The 23,050-nt window shown below is 48.5% G+C and overlaps 1 protein-coding gene across 1 annotated transcript in view; it reads left to right on the forward strand.

Annotated features, from left to right (window-relative positions):
• The window catches only part of SRPK2 (SRSF protein kinase 2), a 128,173-nt gene extending 105,362 nt beyond the window's left edge, over positions 1–22,811 (forward strand). The window contains exons 11-15 of the mRNA XM_007468983.1: positions 3,968–4,068; positions 4,183–4,290; positions 9,374–9,443; positions 10,081–10,173; positions 21,164–22,811. Of these exons, the coding sequence (XP_007469045.1) occupies positions 3,968–4,068; positions 4,183–4,290; positions 9,374–9,443; positions 10,081–10,173; positions 21,164–21,348 (557 nt within the window). The 3' untranslated portion in view covers positions 21,349–22,811. The remainder of the gene's footprint in view (positions 1–3,967; positions 4,069–4,182; positions 4,291–9,373; positions 9,444–10,080; positions 10,174–21,163) is intronic.
• The last annotated feature ends 239 nt before the right edge of the window (positions 22,812–23,050 follow it).

Genomic DNA, 23,050 nt, shown 5'->3' on the forward strand with positions numbered 1-23,050 from the left:
GGCGGCATGTGGGATCTTCCCGGACCGGGGCACGAACCCGTGTCCCCTGCATCGGCAGGTGGACTCTCAAACACTGCGCCACCAGGGAAGCCCCCTGAGAGAGCTTTTTAAAGCACATTCTGCCCCCCACCGTGTAGCATAACCCGCAGAGGCGTCATTCTCTAAAGCTTACAGCCCTGTACTGTCCGTCCCGGCCGCGCTTTTTCTGGTATCGTTCCCCACCCGCCTCTATGTCCCCTGCTCATTCTGCCTCTCCCACACTGTCTTCTTTCTGAGCTTTCTCAAGGGTGCAAGCTTGTTTCTGCCTCTTGGCGCTTTCCACTTGCTGTCCTCTCTGCCCAGAGCTTCTCTCCTCTGTGCCTCCCTTTGTTCAGGCCTCTCCTCAAAGGTCACTTTCTCAGAAGAGATGCCCTCTCCACACCCGCCCGTGGCCAAACACCCTCATCAGTAGCCATCTCCTTTCTCCGCTGTGTTTTTCTTCTTAGCATGTACAGCTACTTGACATGATGTGTGAATCATTCATTTTATTTATCACCCATATACCCAGCGAGTGCGTGAGTTTCCTAATTTGGGATGTGGTGGCGGAACATTGTATGTCTTTTTGATTCTCTTCCCAGTGCCAGGGCAACGTCTGGCACATAGAGGGGACTCAGTAAATACAGTACCTATTTGTGAACAAATAGGTCAGGTTTGGGCATTAAATCTCCTAGTTCTGCTCTTTCTTTAGTCTGGTACTAAATCTCCTGCATATAAAGAGGGTATTCATGCCTTCCTTGTAAGGATGTTTTAAACATAAAAGTGTCAGTGTGGGGCTGTTTCATCACTGAGGCCCCACTGGCTGCCATTTTACTGGTTCCTAGGATGACCTCAGATGGAGTGAGTACAGTGTCACCCAGAGACCAGGTTATCAGAATGACTTAAGGACTCCAGCCCTTCCTGAAGTGAAGTCTTCCCGCCTCTCTCGTCCCACTTTTCATTCCCTCCTTGGTAGAAGCAGAGAGCAGGGAAGAGCTGTGGTAGTTGCATAATAGTGCCTGAATCACGGGAGGTGATCTGATTTCTGGGCAAAGCAAAACTCGTACGACTGCACAGCAAGTGTGGCTGTCCCTGTGTTTAAACGGGCCTTTTTGAGTGTTGTACTCAGGTAACCTTTTACAGATTACCTAGAGCAGGAAACTAGCACACTGGGAAAAGAAGTGCAAGCCGATTCTCTTTTACATCCTTTGCGTTCTTAATACAGTTAAAATTTTGAGGTAAATTCCCTAGTATCATCTGGAATGCATTGTGCGCCTGGTAACCACGCATAGACACAAACTAGGAGAATAACAGCATGCCACCGAAGAGACTTGGTCTGGTGCTCATGAATGAGGGATATTAAATACAAAGAAATTATACAGGTGGCCCCTGAATTAACAGTGGTTCGATTTTACGATGGTGCGAAAACGAAACGCATTCTGTCGAAGCCGTGCTTCACATTTTGAATCGTGATCTTCTCCCGGGCTAGCGATACACTGCACGATCCCACCTTGTGATGCTGGGCAGCCCCCAGGCAGCCACGCGATCACGCAAGTGGACAGCTGGCACAGGTAGAACCACTCTGTGCCCAGACAGCCCTTCTGTCTTTCACTTTCAGTACAGCATGCAGTAAATTACATGAGATACTCACCACAGTTTATTATGAAGTAGGCTTTGTGTTAGTTGTTTTTTTTGCCCAACTGTGGCCTAACGTAAGTGTCCTGAGTGATGTTGAAGTCACTAGGCTCAGCTATGACGTGCGGCAGGCGATGTGTAATTAAATGCATTTTGCACTTACGACATTTTCAACTTGAGATGGGTTTTTTGGGACATAACCCCTTCGTAAGTCGAGGAGGATCTGTACTGGAGGTGTGTGATGTTGTGTTTTTAAGGTGTTTTTCCTCTAGCTGAAGTGACTCATGTGTGATGTCTTTAGAACAGCGACTGGAGGAGGGTGGCGGTTTCAGATCCCCTCTTTCCGCTCGAGCACCTTGACGGCAGCTCTCGCTCAGTCAGAACCTGCCGCTTCATCCTCCCCTCCTGCCAGGCCTTTGATCTCAGTGGCTTGCAGTGCTGGAAGCCACGGCTTGGCCTCCCATCCTCTCTGTGCCGTGGGGGCTTTGGCTGGTCCCTCACTGGCCATTTAGAAGCCCTGGCCTCAGAGGGTGGTCTGGCTGGTGGCAGGCAGGAGGGAGCCTCTGGATCTGGCCAGCCAGGCGCTGTCGTAGCTCTCCTGTGTTTGGTCTTTCTTTCATTTGTATTTTTTGGCGGAGGAAGGGTGGTCCCTTCCTCTTCCTCCTTTACTGGGAACTGAGCCTCAGAGTTTAAGTCATTTGCCGGAGTCTTGTAACTTACAGACGTAGAAACAGATTTGAATCCAGCTCTGCAAACCTCACATTCCATTTTCTTGCCTGCCGAGTCTCCTTGAGTCTCCTTTATTAAATGACATGAGGGATTCATCTAAGCCATTTCCAGTGCTGGCCATCCGTCTGTTGGGTCGGCATTTTTATGTTTCTTCTGGAACTCGGTTTCGCAGCCATTCCCTGTTCGGTGTGAACACCTTGCCTCTTTGTGTGTGTCTTTGTGCTGCCGTCCTTATCATTTCTCATTTCCTCTGTTTCTTCTCCTCGGCTCGTACCTAGCCTTTGGTGAGGCCTCACTTTGGTCAGTGCCCTCTTAAAGAGGGACGTGTTGTGGGGCAGATAGCCAGGAGGGAATGTGTGGGCCTGGCTGGCTTGGGTTGGTCCGTAAGTCTGAGGAACAGGTCTTGAGGGTTAAAACGTTGCCAGAGTTCGCTTGCATTTTCTGGCCCCTCCTGGGGAGCTCTGTGGGCGCCCCAGGTCCTGGGTGCGTCACCTACTCCCTGCCCTGCTCACGGCGCGTGCAGCCTGGCCTTGCCGCCCACCTGGGGTGCCGAGCCCTACAGCACAGCACGGGTCTACCCAAAGGAGGGACAGTCATTCCAGCAGTCCCCACCTTCGAGTGAGCTAAAGGGTCTTTAATATTCTGCATTGAGCGGGCTTTTCTGTTTTGTCTGTGAGTACCATTTCAGAATTACTTCTGAAATGAATGAAAAGCCATGGTTACATCTCATCTTTACCAGAAATCCCAGCTTGCTGGTCAGTTTGAGGTTTGATGGAGATGCTGAGTCACTTCAGCATTTTCTGTCTGGGCCTCACCACATTATTCTTCTTTGTCACTGCCCCCTGGTTAACTGTGCTTTCTGCAGGCCTGGTCTGTGCTTATCTGAAAAGCTTCTCTGGCCCTGCAGCCCTGAGAATCCCGGCCCCGTGCCTACTGTTGAGAATTCCTCAGGGTTCCCGGGGGTTGAGAGTGGCTTGAGTATTTGACAAGTCTGTGAGGGACCTCAGAGGGCCCGGGCCGTCTCAAGAGACCTCTGTTCTGCAGTGTTACTTGTCCACAGCTAAACCAGAATTGATTGGTCCCTGCCCTTAATCTGTATTTGTTAATCGGCCATCATCTAACTCTTGAGGTCTCTGTGCTCGGCCCAGGCAGAGGGAGAGGTGAGGGCTGTGGGCCACTTAGGAAGGGATGGGCATCCCCTGGGGAGCGTTCTCTCTACCCTCACGTTAAGTAATAACGCACTTCTGAGCTAGACAGGGTCCGTTAGGGAACTGGCATGGCCCAATGAGGAGCAGCTGAAAGATACAGGAACCAAGCAGGGCTGACCTGCTCAGTGAAGGATGGGGAGAAAGGAGGAGGGGCAAGGCAGTGTCCATGGGGTCTCTGGGCAGTTTGCTCTCTTGTGAAGTATTTTCCCGAGATGGAGACCAAGAATTTAAATTCTGTTGAGTTCAACTTACAGGATTCCAGGCCTAAATGATCACCCACCGCTTTTCTAGAAAAGGACACTGTGCCCAGCAAGCATTGTGTGCACAAGCGCAAACCACTTATCCCAGGCACTAACTGTCCTGCTGTTTGCTCATGCCAGCAAAAACCCGGGCAGCCGACCTGTTGGTGAATCCCCTGGACCCACGGAATGCAGATAAAATTAGAGTTAAAATTGCCGACCTGGGAAACGCTTGTTGGGTGGTAAGTACAGTTTTCTTTCTAAAACATTCCGGTCGTGATCATGTATTAGAAGATGCTTTTTCTCTCGTTTACTGTCTGTGTTCCTCCACGGTAATGCAGTCTGTTCCCTTCCAGCATAAACACTTCACAGAAGACATCCAGACGCGTCAGTATAGATCCATAGAGGTTTTAATAGGAGCAGGTTACAGTACCCCTGCTGACATTTGGAGTACGGCGTGTATGGTAAGAACGGCCTTTGCCATTTTCCTCTGTGTAAAGGCTCATCCTTTTAGTTCCCATGATGGGGCAGCTCCACCAGGGCCTTTGGTCGAAGCTTTCTGACCATGAGGGTTGTCCACTGATGGGTGGGTGAGGGGAAGGTGGCTGCCTTGGGTATCTTAAGAGACCTTCTCTGGCGTGTCCTAGTGTGTGTTTTGGTTTGGTCTTGTGAGAGACAACCTCGCGAGGCCCTCTGTAGCCCGCGGCCCCGAGAATGAGAGCCCCGCTGTGGTGACAGTGACTTCAGGGAGCTCCTGTGGCTCCTGGAAGCTTGCAGGTTGCGCGCAGTCCCCTCACTCAGGCCGTGGAGGAAGATGAGACAGCTGCGATTTAGGGGAAGGTAGTCTGAGCGGCTCTGACAGACCTTGTCTCCTTGCTGGAGAGAGAGGATTTCCCCACATACCAGGGTTCAACCTCTCTCCTTCTGTTAAGCAGAGTCTAGAGACTGTTCTGGCTTACTGCTCTAGGCTGTGTCCAGCCACGTCTGAGGCACCAGCAGCCGCCTGTACCGTTTGACCGGGTCTGTTCCCTTAGGCAGCTCAGCGATGGTTTTCCTCAGGGCCTCGGGATGCCTCTTGTTTCTCCAGTATGATGTAGCCATTTTCACTGCCACTTGTGTGCATCAAAAGCCTGGTTGTGTCTAAACTCTCCTCAGCCCCACCAGTGCCTCTTCTCACCTACTCCTTACCTGTGAACCGATAAGCATGAATGGTCCCTCGTCCATAAGCCAGTTTCAGTTTCTCTCTTGGTCCTGTTTCCTGGTCGGTTTGTCACCTTCCTCTTAGTGGGCTGAGCTTTGTAGTCCTTTGTTGGAAAAGGGGATGCATGTGTCTCTTGCTTCACGTGGTGTTTCATGCTTTCCTCATTTTTTCTCCAATTTCTCCTGTGATATTTAAATGAAAGGGCATGGCATGTGTGTAAAGCTTGGTACTTGTCTTCTCACTAAAAAAACAACAATGCAGAATAAGTGTATTGTCTGTTATTCAAGGATTAATGTAGCACTTCTTTTGGGTGTGTCCTCTGATGCTAAAGTATAACACTGTTAGCAAGTCGTGCTAAAACAACATGGAAAAAAGTGGATCTTCTGTGTTTTTCAAGTTTGCAGCCAGTATGGCCCAGCAGGTCTAGAACAGTGTGCCCTTCTGTTCCCATTGTTGCTCTGACGGGTAATGCCAGAGAATAAGTTTAAAATTAAGTTTCTCAGTAAGTTTCAGAAACTGAGCCCTTGCCTTGCTAGGTATGGACAAGGAGGGTTAAAAGAATTGGTGGACCAGATGGCTGGGCTGGCCCTGGTGGGCAGGCTGACTTCTGAATGAGGGAGGTTATCAGAGTGGGAGGAGGGCAGGGGTCAGAGATCATGGGCCAGAGGCCAGGGGGTGTGGGGGGTGGTAGCCACTCTAGTCTTTTTTCTTTTTAATAACTCCTTTTTTTTTTTTGCGGTACACGGGCCTCTCACTGTGTGGCCTCTCCCGTTGCGGAGCACGGGCTCCGGACGCGCAGGCTCAGTGGCCATGGTTTACGGGCCCAGCTGCTCCGCGGCACGTGGGATCTTCCCAGACCGGGGCATGAACCCGTGTCCCCTGCATCGGCAGGCAGACTCTCAACCACTGCGCCACCAGGGAAGCCCTGATAACTCTTTTTAAATTTTAAAAAGAGAGAGAGAGAGAGAGAGAGAGAGAGAATTGGTGGACGTGTCATGGCTCCTTAGAACGCAGGGCCTGCTGTGTGGACAGGGGTGAGGCTCCCTGTGGGTGGGGAGGGGGGCTGGAGGCTGGAAGCAGTGGGAAGCAGCGGCCAGGTCATCAGAAGGGGGCGCCGTCAGCAGTGGGAGCTGCGGGGCTGTTGGACCTCAGGGTGTGGTGAGGTCAGGCCCTCCTCCTCCCCAGCAGCACAGAAGGGGCCGTGTCGGGGCTGCCCTCATTTACACTCTGCAGGCTCTTTCAGCTCTGAAATCCTGTGCTTCTAATTCCGGGTGTTGAATTTGGGTGATATAACCAGAAAAATAGGACAAGATCACAGATGTAGTTGGATAATGGCGGAGCTGTCAGTACAGTTTTATACCGGGCTCTCTGTCTGGCCTTCTGTGAGGTGAGGGTCTGTCCCTCCACACAGTCTCCTGTCCTGCTGAGCCCTGCAGTTGCTGTGAACGGTGGCGTCAGCGTCAAGAGCAGATCCCTGCGGAAAAGCACTCACTCCATCTCCTTCGCCTCCCAAGAAGTGGAGCGTAAGGTCCCTCAGTAATTCTAGGGCTGCTTAGGAAGTTCTTGTTAGTCAGTTTAAGGGTGATTTTCTGGGAGCGGGGCAAGCTTGCATCCCCACCCTCCCCCCTCCCCGGAGGCCGCGGCTGAGAGGTCGCCTCGTGTTCTTCGTAGAGAACCTGGTGCAGATGAGGCGTCTTTGCCCAGCCCACCCTGCTGTTGAAGTTTAAGTATGTAACAGTACATTAAATTCATAATACCAAGCTGTAGTAAAGCTCCAGATTGTTCTTGGCGGTAAAGCCCAGGGTTCTTTGTGATAAAGGGCGTCAAGTCTTACAGAGACGCTGGTGGAGCTGGGAGTGGTGGCTGGTAGCCGTGCTCACTGGCGGGCGCCCGTGCTGCTGGCGGGGAGGAGAGCTTCCCCCCTGGGCAGGGGCAGCGCCGCGAGGCAGAGCAGCTGGGCTTTGTCAGGCGTTGAATCTCTTTCTCTTTTCCTGAGCTTCGGAGCCCTCCAGATGTAAGTGTGCATGATCTACAAATTACGTGTGGACCCCGGCATTGGTCGCTCTGCACTTGTGTTTCGGAGTTCCTGAACAGGCATCTTCCCGTTGGCTCCGTGGTGAGCCTCAGTCAGCGCTGTAGAGACAAGACAAGCCAGTCTGACCCACTTCACCAAACTTCTCGGCAGTGGTCACATCACAGAAGGCATACGTGACCTTATTTATTCAGAATGGGATACTTGACGTGGGATGATGGCATTTCAGGAAGAGGGTATCTGGTCTCCCCAGAGCCTGAGGACAGAGGCTGGTCCAAGGGAAAGAAAGCCCTCTGAGGGGATTGGGCCGAGTACAGAGTTCCCAAGTATTAAAAATAAACAATAATAATAGAGGTTATATTGAGAGTAACTTATTGAGTTGAAGGCAATAATTTTTCATGGTTTCATAGTTGCCAGCATAAAAGCAAGTTGTAAAGTACAGAGACTGATGTTTTCCTTGTGATGTGTGTTTACCCTGCCTGCTGTCTGTGTCCTAGTTGTTAAGAAGAATCTCATCATGCTTCAGAGAATCAGGACCCGATAACATGACGGGGGAGCCTTCATCTTGCCTCTTCCTTTTTTCTTTTAAACCGTTTCATTGATAGGCCTCTTCAACCTGTGTTTCCTCGGAAATACATGGGTGCTCATCAAAATGGTCATCTTTCAAAGAACACTCAGTGGGCATGTCTTAGTGCTAGGCTGTCAGAAATACGCACAACCAGATTGAAATGTTTTTGAGCATTGATTAGAAGAGTGAGGGAGGCCCCAAGGACGGTGAAGAGCAGCTGGCGCTCTCCTTTGGCTAGATCATGCGATTTCTGGGGTCTTCTTTCTCCATTAGGGTTTCACCCTTTTCTCTTGGCTTGTGTCCCGGATGAGAAAGACGCTTCTGGCCATTCAGTGTGTCATCCACTTGTTCCCCATGGACCTGTGGCCAAATGTGAGGTGTTTGACCCTGATCTGGGATTGAACCTAGTATCTTTATTGTTTGTTGGGTGGAGCGGGGAGGCCCTGCAGCGCCCAGACGACTGCCTGACGTACTCTGTGCTGAGACTGGGCACATCACACCCAGGTCTGGCTCAGGGCAGGGATCCCGAGTTGTGAACTAGTGCTCGTCACAGGGTAGCTGGCAATGGGCTTGGCATCCCACCTCCCGCCTTTCTTAAAAAAGGAAAATACAAGGTGAAGAGATGGGGTCCTAGGCTAAGTGCGCCCACCTGGGTTTGTGAGAGGGGCCCCGCCCCAGGCAGGCAGACGAGACTTCCCCTGCGGGTGCCCACCCACACCCTGTGATCCTGGACAGAAGCGGAGAGGGTGGGCTGGTGTGGGGCGGGCTCCTCGGCTCATCGAGGCGCCTGTGGGGAGGGCGGTACCTTGAGAGGAGTGGGCGGTGCCCTGGCCCACAGGCATCGGTGAAGCGGGACGGCCCCTGAGGGCCTCCAGAACAGCGAGATCTAACACACAGGAGAAGTAAGTATGGGAAAAACCGAACACGGGATTTAGCTTGTTCTTTTTAAAACTTCTTGTTTTTAAAACATTTAAAACATGTTTTTAAAAAAGCATGGTATTTGATCAACAGAGCGATAGCAGTTGTCATTTTTATGTATTGTTAGCAAGTTAAAGCTTATAGTCCTGAGATAATTTTATGAACAACGGAAGTGGGCTCAGAGGTAGCGATGGGAAAGCAGTGCCCCTCCCGTTCCCTCCCGACCCCAGCACCCTGGTGGGGACAGCCCTGTAACCAGGAGGCCGCTCTCCTGGCCGCCCTCGGGCGGGCTGCACGGGGCAGGGGTGGGGGTGGGGGGGGGGTGGTCTGGTTCCTCCTGGCCCCGGGGGACAGAGCAAGAGGGGCTTCTTCGGTTCTAGAATGTCCTTTGGTTGAGTCAGAAGTGAATGAAGTGATGATGAGTTGCTGAAAGGAGCTAAGTTGCTAAGACATGAAGGTCTTTGCTTCAGGACAGCGGCCGCAACCGTGGTCCGGGGCCAGGTTAGCCTGCGGGTTGCAGCTGGGCTCTGGGGTCACGCAGACCTGGACCTCAGCCTGAGCCCCCGTTCTGCCGTTCAGGTTAGAGTGCAGTGCTCCGGCCACGCCTGCACACGGCTGCTTCCTGCAAAGTGAAGCAGAGGTGCAAGAATATTTCTGAAGCTTCTTTGAACTTTTGGGAAGAAGAGAAAGCCTGGTGTTGAGCCCTTTCAGGAGGCTCTTTGGTTTGATTCAGATCCTCATAAAATATAGGTCTCTTGTACCAGAAAAAGTTGCTGGCTTGGGGCCCGTCTCCGTGAAGCGCTTAGCATATCATCTGTTGTATCCTAGGCATTTGAGCTGGCAACGGGAGATTATTTGTTTGAACCGCATTCTGGGGAAGACTATTCCAGAGACGAAGGTGAGTGTTGCTGCCTGCTGAGTACCTCAGTCCGGGTTTCCTGAGACTCCTGAACTTCTGGAGAATATTGTCTTTTTGCACCGAAACAGAGCTGTGTTTCGGTTTTCAAGCACCAAATTCAGATGCTCTCCCTTTGAGCTTGAAGCCCCCTCAGCTGCAGTGACTGGGCAGAGCCTTCTGGCACCAGCGACGCTTTGGAGAGCCCTCGGGCCTCAGCCCGCCCCCGCAGGCCTGAGCCCAGCTGGCCGGGAGAGGACAGGCCGGACGAACCCGGAGCCTCTCCGTGGACCTTTTGTCCACTGATCTGCTGCCCACTTCTCTGTCCTGTTGGGGGGCTGAATTTAAAACCAGGGAACTCTGGCTTGAATTCCCATCTGCAGACCTGACCATCTCCATGCTTATTTGCTTGCGATTCTGGGGTAGCCTGGGGTGAGCTGGTGTCAGTCACTGTTAATGCTCCAGATGGGGCCTGAGGCCTGCCAGTCCCAGAAGCCTCTGTGTAGATGTGCTGCACACATTGTTGATTTGATTCTATCTCTGATCTTTTACTAATTTCAATTTTTTCCCCCTCTTCTTTTATCCCATCCTTCCCTTTGTCCCTCCCATTCCCGTATCCTTTTTTTTCTCTCCTCCATAGACCACATAGCCCACATCATAGAGCTGCTAGGCAGTATCCCAAGGCACTTTGCTCTGTCTGGAAAATATTCTCGGGAATTCTTCAATCGCAGAGGTAGTACCTCTTCTTTTTGAAAAGCGCCACGATGCAGACAGAAATGGAATAGCAGCTGCTGGTTGTAGCATTAATGGTGACAAAGGCCTTTCTCCTAAATTCCAAAAGCAACCCAGCAGAATTCCTGTGCTGACTTCAGACTTGAGAAGGAGCCCCTGCCTGGCCCTGTCCTGCGGTCACCCTGTGCATCAGCTCCTCTGCGGTGCCTTGAATCTGGCCACTCGGGCAGAGCCTGTGCTCTGGTTGTTGACGCTGCGCTCTGTTTCTGTCTGCGCGGGCGATGGCAGTGTCTGCATGCAGTGTACTGATTAAATTGTCGTGTGTTTCTGTTTTGCTGGCAATGTTTCCCAATGCAGATCACATAGCATTGATCATTGAACTGCTGGGGAAAGTCCCTCGAAAATACGCTATGTTGGGGAAATATTCCAAGGAGTTTTTCACCAGAAAAGGTAACGGTATTTATGCAACACTAATTTTCAGCGTAATCCTCTCCCAAAGGAGAAATTGTGCGTTCGCGTTTGGGCAGTGGAGAAAGATCTGGACTTACCGCTGGGGGAGTCTGCTGAAGAAGGCTCTCAAGAAACAAAGAAGCCTCTGATATCTGTGGAATAAGAATTTTGTAAGAGAACAGTCTTCCAAAAATCCTTTGACCTCCTCCACTCCTCTCCTTTATGCTAAGCACCAATTCATGTATTCAAGTATTTGTAAAAGAGTTTAAATGATTTTTAGAGAGCAGCTCGGCTTACCTTTCCATTTTCTACATTGTTCCTGGGACCAGAGTGTTTTTGCAGTGGAGCAGAGGTGGCCTAGAGACTGGGCTTAATGACTGTCCGTCTGCGTCCTGTTCCATGTGTCTGAGCTGTTTCTGTAGGGGTGTGGGCCTGTGAAGTCCTGTGTGCCTCACGTTCTTGTCAATCAGATGCTCTTCTCCCAGTGCATTACCTCACGCTGTACTGTAGGTGATTTATTTTAATATTGCAGTTCTCGTTGATCTTCCTTGGCATGACCTAGAACAACTCTCTTTGCCCTGTGTAGTCCCTAGTGAGTGATCACTTTTTTAAAAATACCCAAAAGCCCCGGGGAAGTTATTTTTACAGGGCCCTTCCCCAATGCTATAGTCTTTGATGTGAGCAGAGATAGTCCTCTGAACTCATGTTTTTCCAGCTTTGATTTGGGGGGGGGGGGCGCGGTGCTGCAATTCCCGTTAAAAAAGAACTGTTTAAAGTTGATGTGAGCGGGACATGGAGTTTCTAGAAATTTCTGCAAGTACTAGATACTCTTGCTCCCCTGCTTTAGCCAAATGTGGAAAACCAGTTTGACTTTTTACTTTCCTGTGAGATAAGGAATTCTTGTAGAGTAATAACCTTTTATGATATACTTTGGTGATGTTCAGCCAACCAGTCCTGTCTTACCCCTTAAAGTCCATCTCGCCGTGAATGCATGAGGCCCGAGAGCGAACCATGCCAAGACAGTGGTTTCTTGCTCACGTACTCTGAGAGCGTTGACCGCAACTCTTAGGTTTTTTGGGAACACCCAGTGGGTAACCTCTGAAATATGTAACTGGATGCAATATCTTGTTATTTCCTTTTTAAAGCTCATCAGAGGAAAAACAATTGTCGAGGAAAAATGTACTTCAGACGCGTATTAATTTTCGTTCTGAGATTCTGATCGAGTCTGGGTCACTTAAGCAGGTACAGGGGTTCCCCGCCACACCCAGACTCTCAACGCAGTCTCAAGTCGTGCTCAGGGCAGCGTGTTCAGTGGCACAGCCGGGGCTGGAGCGTGCTGGGGGGCTGGGCACGGCGTGTCACATCGTCTCCGAGGCTGTCAGCGGGGGTGACTTCCAGTGAGTGCATCCTTGATACAAGGAGGCGTGAGAGGATGTCTGCACCACGCGGTGCATTAGGAACTGTTTCCATTATTGCTAAAGCAGAGTTTATAAACAGGATAACACTGTGCACATTGTGAACTGGTCAGCAGTGTGACTGAGAGAGTGGGCTGTTTCCTAGGAAATTTCCAGAAAATGTTATTTGAACATAGTTGAAGCAAGGGAAAGCTCTGGATTATTTTGGCCTGGGATGGTGTGGCTTGGGGAGTTGTGTTTATGTTAATCAAAGCAGACTCCTTCCACATTTCAGAATGTTTTCAGAGCCCATGGGAGATGGCCTGGGCCTCCGGAGGACTTGGCTGGTAGATGACCTGCCCACAGCCGTAGCTTTCACCATTGTCAGGTGGGGAGGGCAGCCAGGAGCTAGCAGCCTGATCTGTCAGGCAAGTAGCAGTATTGGCCTGCGGGTGCCCTGGAGGGGAAGGGGGAGGGCCCAGGAGGGCTCTGGACCACGGCCCCTGATCCTCGAGCAAAGTGGGCTGTGGGAGCCTCACTCCTCGTCTCGGGCATCAGGCGTGGTGAGGGCCAGCAGCCAGCAAAGGCACGCAAGGAGTGTTCCTGTACTTGTGCTGCTGCTGTCCTCTCCTCTGTAGCGAGGAGGCCGTGTAGGGTGGCTGGTCTCTGCTGTCTCTGTCCGTTGTCTGTGGGTGAGGAACCGGTACTGTGCACGGTGGCAAAGAAGTTGAAGAGGACCCAGGGTGGGGCGGGGCCTGAGTGGTGAGAAGATGGAGTCAGGCAAACGATTTGAAGGTTCCCCTGCCGGCAGCCTGTGGTCAGCGTTGCTCATGGAGTTGGCTGCTCTGCGACTCTTGCGCCTGTCAGGCTTTGCCCCTGGTCTGAGCTGCAGGGACTGGGGCAACGCCTGCCGAGTCCCAGCCCAGAGCCGGCGGTGCGCCTGGGGCCCTCTCCTCATCCCACCTGTGGGGCTTCTTCCGCAGACTTGATGAGCGATGCCTGGGGGACTGATGTCGGCGGGTGGTTGGTTCCAGCTCACAGCTCTCTGTCCTGGGTCCCTCATGCTGGAGGGTGGCTTTCACGCTGGCCTTTCCATAAGCGCCCTACTCCTCCGGCAAGTGGACCACTGCCTGCGCCCAGATGGGAGTATAAAGTGCTTGCACGGGACCTTGCTGTTCCATCACCACGTTGTTACGCATGTGTGCTGTAGGGGTTGTGTGCGTGGGCTCTTTTTTGAGGAGCTTGTTTGAAGGTGGCCTGTGGAACTGAAGTGCATCTGGCATCCTTGGTAGAGACAGGCCGACAACACGTGGACTTGTGTTACTGTGGCGACTAGAGTCCTTTTTTCCTTCCTTTGGATGATTAGGCAAGAAATCCCCTAAAATGACTGGGAATTGGGGCTTAAGTTCTCTCCTGATGCTTGTTTGTTTATGGTAACTGTGGAACTCAAAAGGGATTTAGGGTTTTCACAGAAGTCTCGGGAATAGTACGATGACGAATGAGGGCCTGTCCTGAAGTCGATTTCACCATGTCCCTTGGGATGAGGGGAGTGATGGTTGCATTAAAAATGTGTTTTGGCATGCCTCCCCCAGTAAAGGGGGTGAATACATGTTTTGGAAATAATGGGCTCTTAAGTGTATCCATTTAAAATTTTTTCTGAAATACCTTTGTGCCAGAACCCATAGAGAAAGGTGACATTGAAAACGGCTTTTATTTTGCTTACACCACGTTGGCGAGCGGCGGGAACCGAGGGCTGAGCGGGAACAGAGGGCTGAGCGGCAAGGCTTTCCTGCTCTTCGCTCTCCTGGGTGGGAAGCAGGCTTCATCCCCACTCGGAGGCCAGGGAAGGGGAGCGGGGTCTGTGCATTAAAGCTAAACATCAAGTGCAGCTGAGTGGCGTCTTCTTGCTTACAGTTCAGGGTAAAATGACTGCTACTAGTTTAAATTATTACTTGGCCAGGCATTTTATTAAAATTGAGCTGGATTTTTGTGGCTGGGAATATAATTACTGTTCTCACCCTGTTGGGGTTTAATGTGCTGGTCATTCTTTTGGGTGTGGGCATTAGCCACCAAAGATCTTTAAGGAAAGCCATCTTGGTCAGGGTGTCAAGGTGTGGCCCAACAGAAGTAAGCACCTCTGTGGATTTTATCCCTATGCTGTCCTGCTGTGGCCTGAGTGTGTCCCTCCAAACCCATTCCTGACCCCGTAAAGGTGACAGTGTTGGGAGCGGGGCTGTTGGAAGGCTTGTAAAGGCATGGGTGGCGTGTGAAGGCATGGGTGGCGTGTGAAGGCATGGGTGGCGTGTGAAGGCTTGGGTGGCGTATAAAGGCATGGCTGGCGTGTAAAGGCTTGGGTGGCGTGTAAAGGCATGGCTGGCGTGTAAAGGCATGGGTGGCGCGTAAAGGCATGGGTGGCGTGTAAAGGCATGGGTGGCGGTAGTGCCTTATGGAGAGAGACAGAGAGCTCGCTAGCCCCTCCGCCACCTGAGGACACAGGAGATCTCTGAGCTGGAAGAGGGCCCTCACCTGCCTGTGCTGGCACCCTGCCTCCAGGACTGTGAGAAGTGAATTTGTTGCTTGTAAGCTCCCTACTCAGTCATATTTTGTGATAGCAGCCTGAACGGACTAAGACACAAACCCGGGAAAGTGTCCCAGCCCTCAGCTGATGGCGAGAAAAACAGTACAGCCAGGAGCATACCTTACTGTGCCACCGAGCAGATATTCTGTTGAGCCATCAGTAGCCATCACTTTAGTAGAAGTTGCTGTATTGAGAATGGAAGTGTGAGAGGAGACAGTTAACTTTAAAGAGGAAAAACTACTTGATTCTAGATGAGGGCGTTGAGTGTATTGTAATATATGAGAGATAGTATGTGTCAGACCAAAGACCTCTTGAATACAGTGGAGAATTTCAGAGCATGCAAGAAACTTCTGTGTAGCCAAAGGAGTACATTTGCAGGGGACGGCATCAGGAGAAGTGGTGTCCAGTAGAAGATGAGGAAAAGTGTAGGAGAGGATGAGAACGGAGGATGAAACTAAGGAGCTGGGTTTTGAGTTGAGTTTAGTTTTGTTTTGGCCATATCGCGCTGCTTGTGGGATCTTAGTTCCCTGACCGGGGATCAAACCTGTGCCCTCAACAGTGAGAGTGTGGAGTCTCAGCCGCTGGACCGCCAGGGAAATCCCAGGAGCTGGGTTTTAAAAGAGGCACTATTCTTAATTTTTAATGTTGAGATGAAACTTGTTAGAATGATTTTAACATAGCTCCAGAATTACCTGAAAATCAACTGATTCTCTTATTTCTGTGAAGAGAAAAGCCCCTCTGTGGCATTTGGCCCATACAGGGTAGGATGGTCACTGCCCCACTTGATTTTCGTGGCTTCAAGTTTAAAACCTTCTCGGTCATAGCATTTCCACGCGGCGTAGTCAGTGAAGACAGGCAGATTGCACACGTGGGCTTAGAGCAGTTTGTGAACTTGAGGGGTGTCTGGCCTGGAAATGCTGGGGAGGAAGGATGCAGGCCTCAGCGAGGCCTCACTCTGTCCTGTAGGAGCTGTACGCCGAAATGGGCCTTCAGGGAAGTGTGAGCTGGGCCGATCTCCGCGGGAGCTGGATTCTGGAGAGAACTAGAAAAGTTTCTTCATACTAGTGAGTCTCAAAACTTTTAAAACATAAACTGCTTTAACTCTCATTTTATCTGAAGCACTAATTCTGTGTTATAAGAGGTCTGGTTTTCCCTGTCTGTGATAAACTCTCTCTCAGAAGCCGAGCTCCGTGCAAGCAGGGGCTCCATCTGCTTCCTTTCCTGCCTGCTGCCCGGAGCCCAGGTTGGGGGGGTGGTGCCTGGTGAAGGTGGCTCCCTGCTGACTTAGTACCTTTGAAAGCCTTCACCTGAGTCCAGTCTTTGTTTTATTTATTTTTTATTTTTTTTTATGATTTATTGTTATTATTATTTTTGGCTGCGTTGGGTCTTCATTGCTGTGTGTGGGCTTTTCTTTAGTTGCGGTGAGCAGGGGCTACTCTTTGTTTTGGTGCACGGGCTTCTCATTGCGGTGGCTTCTCGTTGCGGAGCATGGGCTCTAGGTACATGGGCTTCAGTAGTTGTGGCACGCGGGCTCGGTAGTCGTGGCTCTCGGGCTCTAGAGTGCAGGCTCAGTAGTTGTGGCGCATGGGCTTAGTTGCTCTGCGGCATGTGGGATCTTCCTGGACCAGGGCTTGAACCCGTGTCCCCTGCATTGGCGGGCAGATTCTTAACCACTGCGCCTCCGGGGAGTGTTTCAGATGGAAGTCTTTGTGAGCTAGAAGCAGGGCGGTGGCTGACCCTTGGTGCCGGGACAGTCCTAGTAACACCCGTCGTCCTGGCATCACTGATGGCAGGCTCACTCTGCCCTGGGTCCCTGCTTGGAGGCTGCGTGAGAGGCCTCCCCGCGAGAGATGTGGGGGAGATAGTGTGTGATAGTGACAGTGCTGCAGCCTGGAGGCTGGCTGTAGTGACACAGAACACACAGCAAAGGTGTTTGGGGAATAACAGACCACGAGCCACAGCCACAGCCGAGAGTAGCTTTGAATTACTGTTTTACTCATTCAAATTTGAGCATGTGGTGCAAAAAAAAACCAAAACAAACAAACAAAAAAAGAAAACAATGAAATTGCTCTAACAGGTTCAGGTAAATTCTATTACAGTTCATCCCATTTATTCCTATCATTTAGAAAGAGCTCCTCAGTAGTGAGATGTTTGTTTTTACTGCATCCTTTAACACAGCTTTGGAATTCTTTTAAAGTTATTTTGTTGTATGCTTTGTGCCAGGTTTTCAGTAACAGTTTTACTGAGGTGTAATCTACACAGCATACAATTTACCCTTTCAAAGTGTGCCATTCAGTAGTTTTCAGTATATTCACACAGCTATGCAACCATTACCAGTCTCTGATTTTAGAACATTTTCGTTACCTCACAAAGAAACCCGGGGCCCATTAGCACTCACTCTCCATCCCCCTACCCTCAGCCCCTGGCAACCCTGATCTGCTTTCTCTCTGTGAATTTGCCTGTTCTGGATTGTTCATACAAGTGGAATCATGCAATATGTCGATTTTTGTGATGGCCTGTTTCATTTACTCTAGTGCTTTCCAAGTTTGTCCATGTGGTAGCATGAATCAATACTCCATTCTTTTTATGTATGGATAGACCATGTCAGGTTTCTCCATCAGTTGATGGACATTTGGATTTCCAGTTTTGGGCTATTATGAATAACGCTGCTGTGAACATCAATGCACACGTTTTTGTGTGGACATAATGTTTTCATTTCTCTTGAATGCACATGTTGTGATACTTGAATTACAAAGGTTTTTAATTTTGATGAAGTCCAATTTTCTGTTTCTTGTTTTTGTTACTTGTGCTTTTGATATCACATCTAAGTAACCATTGCCTACTTCAAGGTCATGAAAATTCATTCTTCAGTTTTCTTCCAAAAATTTATGGTTCTAGCTCTTAGGTCTAGGATCTGTTTTATGTGTGGGAGGTACGGTTTAATACAGATCTTCACCTCAAATATTTACCTACATGTACTTTGTAGGAATTTGTTCAAATTTCTTGTGTTTTTTTGTCTTGCTTTGTACCTGTATTTATTGATAGGTTTCCTTTCTATGTGTATGCTATTGAAATTTGTCCTAATTTACTTCATATCATGGTTTCTTTTCTAGTTACCAGGAGTTACAGTACCAGGATTTCCCTTTATCGTCCCCGATGTGTGGTGTAAAACCTCATATGCTTGTGTGTGTAATTCTGGAATGCTGTAATTTCATAGTCAATATAATACATTTTCCTTCACAAATCACTTAATATTCAAGAGGAGTATAATGGAAGTACTTAACTTTTTTCCTTACAGAGCACCCTGATGACCTGAGGCTGGCATGTAGAGTGGCCTTCCTGAGCCTTTACTCCGGGGGAGGGGCCCTCCCTCAGGGCCCCTCCCTGTCAGCCTTCCCTGATCCCCCCTCCGCCCCGCCGGAGTGGGTCAGGAAGCCTGGGAGGCAACTGTCCATCTGGCCTTGCTGGTGTCTGGGTGGCCTGCGTGTGGGTGAGAGCTGACGCCGAGGGAAGGTTAAGTATTACTCAACTATTCTTTAGGAAAGAAAGGCTGGAAACGGTTTAAAAAGTAAAGACTGTCACAACCAAGTGGTTTGTTATTGGCACAATTTGTTTCAACAGAACACATCTTGGTATATTTTCCTAAGGGAAAAAATTGTCAAGGTAAAAGCTACTTGTACAATAGGACAAATAGTAAAAAAAATTGTTTTTAAAACGTTGTACTATCTGGTTATTTTATTTTTGTTTTATACGTGGTGGGAGTGGAGGTGGCTGTGTTTCTTGTGTGTTATGGGCCAGTCTGGAGTTGGTAAATGGACTTGAAGCCCTTACTCATTAGAGGAACCTGTTTTGTGGCATTTCTAGCAATAGACGCACAAGTTTGGGAGCTTAGGGTTTGTTTTTAAGTAACCTTTATCAACTTTTATAAGACAGCGTTTCTTCTTATCATGGAATTGAACATAAGAAGTTGTGCATATGATCACATGGCCGAGGCGAGTTTATTTCGTCTTTCTTGGCATTATAGAGTTTTTCCACCTATCTCCATGATCCACGTATTGGTTCTTTTTAAAGACAATGCACTATTCTGTTATATTGCAGTATTATTATGTATTCAGTATCTTGGTATTTAGGACTGTTTTGCATACTGCATATTTTCCTATTACAGACAGTATCTTTTCAGGTACAGTTTTTTTGTGTGGGATTACCTGGTCAAAAGTGGGTCAGATGTTTTAGGATTTCCTTTGGAATCGCTTTTATCAGTTTATCGGGGCGGCTAGTTCGGTATAGCTTTCCAGCCTTTGTATTGTTTGCATCGCTGTTATTATGTAGATTTTAAGGCACCTGTCATGGTAAAGCGGCTCTCTTTTCATGGAAGGTTGTACTCTGTTGCCTGTGTACGGAGTTTAGTATATCTGAGAACAGCATCCTCAGGAGCATATTCCCATGTTCTGAGCGGGCCTGAGCAGACCGAGCTCAGCAGTTGCTCTCATTTGCAAACCTGGCGAGCATTTGTTCCAGGTCAGAATAACATTCTCCATCCACGGAGCTGGTTTTGCCATGTTGCGTGTGTGCTCTCTTAGTTTGCTCTAACCTCACCCTGGTGAGATGAGCAGTTACTATAAAATCAATAGAGCTTCACTGGAGACAATGCAGAACGAGAAAGAAACAACTTTAAAACAAAGCTGGTGTCTCAGAGCACCTGGTTTCCATCTTTATGGGCACTTTGAAAATTACTCCTGGGGTTGTATGTGGAACACAGTTTTGACTAACGTTACTACTAAGCACGTTACCATACACTTTCCTACACGTTACTGAGTGCTGTTACCTACTCCTCGTCAAGTGTGTGTACCGTGGCTGGCTGTGTTTTTGACCACCGTTCTCCGATGACTGAGCACTTGTAATTTTGTGAGTGTATGTGATTTTGCAGTGAGCATAGTTTGGGGGCACGGCGGGTCGGTGGGTGCCAGGGTTTATCTCAGGTGGGGTCCCGACGGCGGGGATTTCTGGGTTACAGGGGTGAACGGTCAGTGGTCGCTCCCACTCGTTCTCGCGGGGACTGTGTTTCCTGCTGGCAGAGGGAACATTTTCTCCTCTAAGGTGGCGGGTCCACCTGCCTCGGGACAGTAGACCTGACCTGCAGCCTCCACGCTTAACTCTGTCCCCCATCTTTACCTGGGAGCCAGGAACTTACTTAACACCCAGTCCCTTTCACGAGAAATATCTTCTAGTGATTTCTGTATTCAGAATTGTGTGCACATCGTGATGACTACTCTGTAGACGGACCAGTTCATAAGAACGCAGGTTGAAAAGAGTGTAGGCCCAAAGGAGAAGTCATCGTGGGGTGGATTACCAGTCGTTTTTTCCTTTGTTTTTGTAATTGTCTGTGATATCCTTTTTATCTTCTTTATGACTAAAGAAGCAGGAGGGGTGTGTCTCTACACTGGGTTGAATAGCTGGGTGGAGCAGACCCGGCCTCCCGAGAAGACCTTTGTGAGCCCTGGACTGACCCTCTGTCAGTGCGCCACGTGTACAGACCCCCTCGTTGGTGAGGTTACAGCAGGTGCCAGCGGAGAGAGGAACTGGCCTCTGTGTGAGGGCGCCCGTTGTCGGTGGCTTGGGCCCCAGGACGAGGGGAGCCGCGGGGCAGACGGAGGAGGCCTCTCGGTGCACGGCTCCAGTGAACAGGGAGGGGAGACGAGTCACTCTTCCTGAAAGTCCTCCTGTCCTTTTGGCAGTTTGACTTTAAAAATAGCTTTTTTTCCTATCGCGAACAAGGCTGTTATACTTCGTGGACCACTTACGAGCTTGTCAGTCACTCTGTCAGGGCTGCTGATAACCCACACTTTTCATACTGCAGTTAGCACATTTTGAAAAGTATAACTCAGGCTTTATAAATTGATGTCCTGATAGCTTAGATTTTACAACAAATGTGTGGAGATGAATGCTATTTGATTTGGGCTGGCTCTAGGGCTGTGCTGTCCAGTACAGTCACCACTAGCTATTTGTGGCTGTATTTAAACTTAAAGTTAAACTTCTGTTCCTTAGTTGCACTCACCCCGTTCTGAGCGCTCAGTAGCCACATTGAGCTGGCAGCGATCATACTGGACAGCACCTATACCTATGAAGTGCATCTCTACTGTCACTACTGTCAAGTTCTCTTGAATAGCGCTCTTCCAGAGGAAAATGGTAAGCAGCAGAAAAATGGTCCAAGGAGTTTAAATAGCATGTATCTTAAAGCTTTTTCTAAGCAAATTGCAAAGAATCCCAAGTTGGGGAGAGTGCCTCGGTCAGTCTTTGCAAATGAAAATATTCTGGGCATCCTCAGCATGCTCTGCTTATTTAAAGAAACTTGGAACTGATACAAATGAATTCTTCCTTTTTAAATGAACCCTTGTTTATATTCACCAAGCTTACTTGAAATGTGACATTTTCGTCTGTGGGAAAGCTGGCCTCTGTTGTCACGTAGTGTTGAGCAGGTAGGTATCTGCTTCATTGTAAAGAACCCGGCTGGACCAACAATGGGAAATGTACAGTTGGAGCTTTCTTGACATGCCTGTTTTTCCCTGTAGGAGAGCTGCGGCACATCACCAAGCTGAAGCCCTGGAGCCTCTTTGATGTACTTGTGGAAAAGTATGGTTGGCCCCATGAAGATGCTGCACAGTTTACAGATTTCCTGATCCCAATGTTAGAAATGGTTCCAGAAAAACGAGCCTCAGCTGGCGAATGCCTTCGGCATCCTTGGTTGAATTCTTAGCAGATTCTGCACACACGCATTCTGAGCTGGCACATGTTGTCCAGCGCATTGGCCCTAAAGGGGGACTCTCGTTCTTAACAGGATTACAAGTGAGCTGGCTTCATCCTCAGACCTTTTATTTTGCTTTGAGGTACTGTCGTTTGACATTTTGCTTTTTTGTGCCCTGTGGTCCTGGGGAAGGGCAGTCTTTTGTCTTCAGCTTAGTAGTTACTGACCCACTTTACTTCTGGAAACAATAACATGTCTCTAAGCATTGTTTCTTGTGTTGTGTGACATTCAAATGTCAATTTTTTTTTGAACGAAAAATACTTTCCTCCTTGTGTTTTGGCAGGTTTTGTAACTATTTATGAAGAAATATTTTAGCTGAGTACTATATAATTTACAATCTTAAGAAATTATCAAGTTGGAACCAAGAAATAGCAAGGAAATGTACAATTTGATCTTCTGGCAAAGGGACATCATTCCTGTATTATAGTGTATGTAAATGCACCCTGTAAATGTTAATTTCCATTAAATATGGGATGGGGACTCAAATTTCAGAAAAGCTACCCAGTCTTGAGTGCTTTGTAGCCTAAGTTGCATGTAATGGACTTTAACTACTCCAAGGAGTTGCGCAAACTTTTCATTCCGTGACAGTCCTTTTGCATTGGATTTTAAACAACTGGCTCTGGGTTATATCATTCCCTATATGGCACTTTATACAAAGAAAAGACATGCTTCTCATTCTAAAATACGTATTATAGTTTAGCACTCCCATTCATATTTTTGCATTTTTTAAATTAAAGGTACTTTTAAGGAAAAAGAGCAATTTCCCTTTAAAAATGTGGTAGCCTGATACCATGTGGTGTTGCCTCCTCCAAGCCCTGTAAGTTAAACTCTACATAGATTAAATTGGACAAGAGAAACATGTTCAGTGTGTGGAGTGAAAAAATATATATTTTTGGAAAAGCTTGCTCGTGTTTGTCTAGAACCAAGGTATGATATGTACAATTTGCAGTGCAGTGGGCAGAATACTAACATCTCAGAGGTAACAGGGATTGCATTCATTCCAGAGACGGTTTCGTGTGTGGCTACAACACATTTTACTAGCTTTTTCATTGTCTTTCCATGCGTTGAAGTTGAGAAAATGATTTTTTCCCTTTGCAGATTGCGCACAATTTTGTTTATGCATTTCCTTAAAACTGTAGAATCCAGAACACAAACCATAGTAGGCAATACAATTTTAGAATGTAATATATAGAGGTACATTTAGCCTCTTTTAGAAATCAGTGGATTGAATTTTTTTGTTTGTTTTACATTCCTCAAGGTGCCTCGTTTTTCTTGACTTTGTCCATTAACATTTATCCATATGCCTTTGCAATAACTAGATTGTGAAAAGTTAACAAGTGTTGTAACAATAATCCATTGTTTGAGGTGCTTGCAGTTGTCTTAAAAATTAAAGTGTTTTGGGTTTCTTTTCCAGACATTGCCTTGGTCATTGGCCTATATTTGAAGCGATAGAATCAATAAACGTTTGCTATCCTTTTAATGTAGTGTAACCAGAACGAAAGGAAGTATCAGCATTCCTGTAGCAGGAAATGTACTTGTAGAACATGCATTAAGGCTTAATACAAGGAAAACATTCATCGTTTTGTAAGGGTAGGATATGGATCTAGAAAAGATGCTGTAGTATAGATCCATTACGTAGAATTTCTGTGAACCT

The sequence above is a fragment of the Lipotes vexillifer genome, unplaced genomic scaffold (genome assembly GCF_000442215.2).
Source record: "Lipotes vexillifer unplaced genomic scaffold, Lipotes_vexillifer_v1.1 scaffold1002, whole genome shotgun sequence".
NCBI classification, from domain to species: Eukaryota; Metazoa; Chordata; class Mammalia; order Artiodactyla; family Lipotidae; genus Lipotes; species Lipotes vexillifer.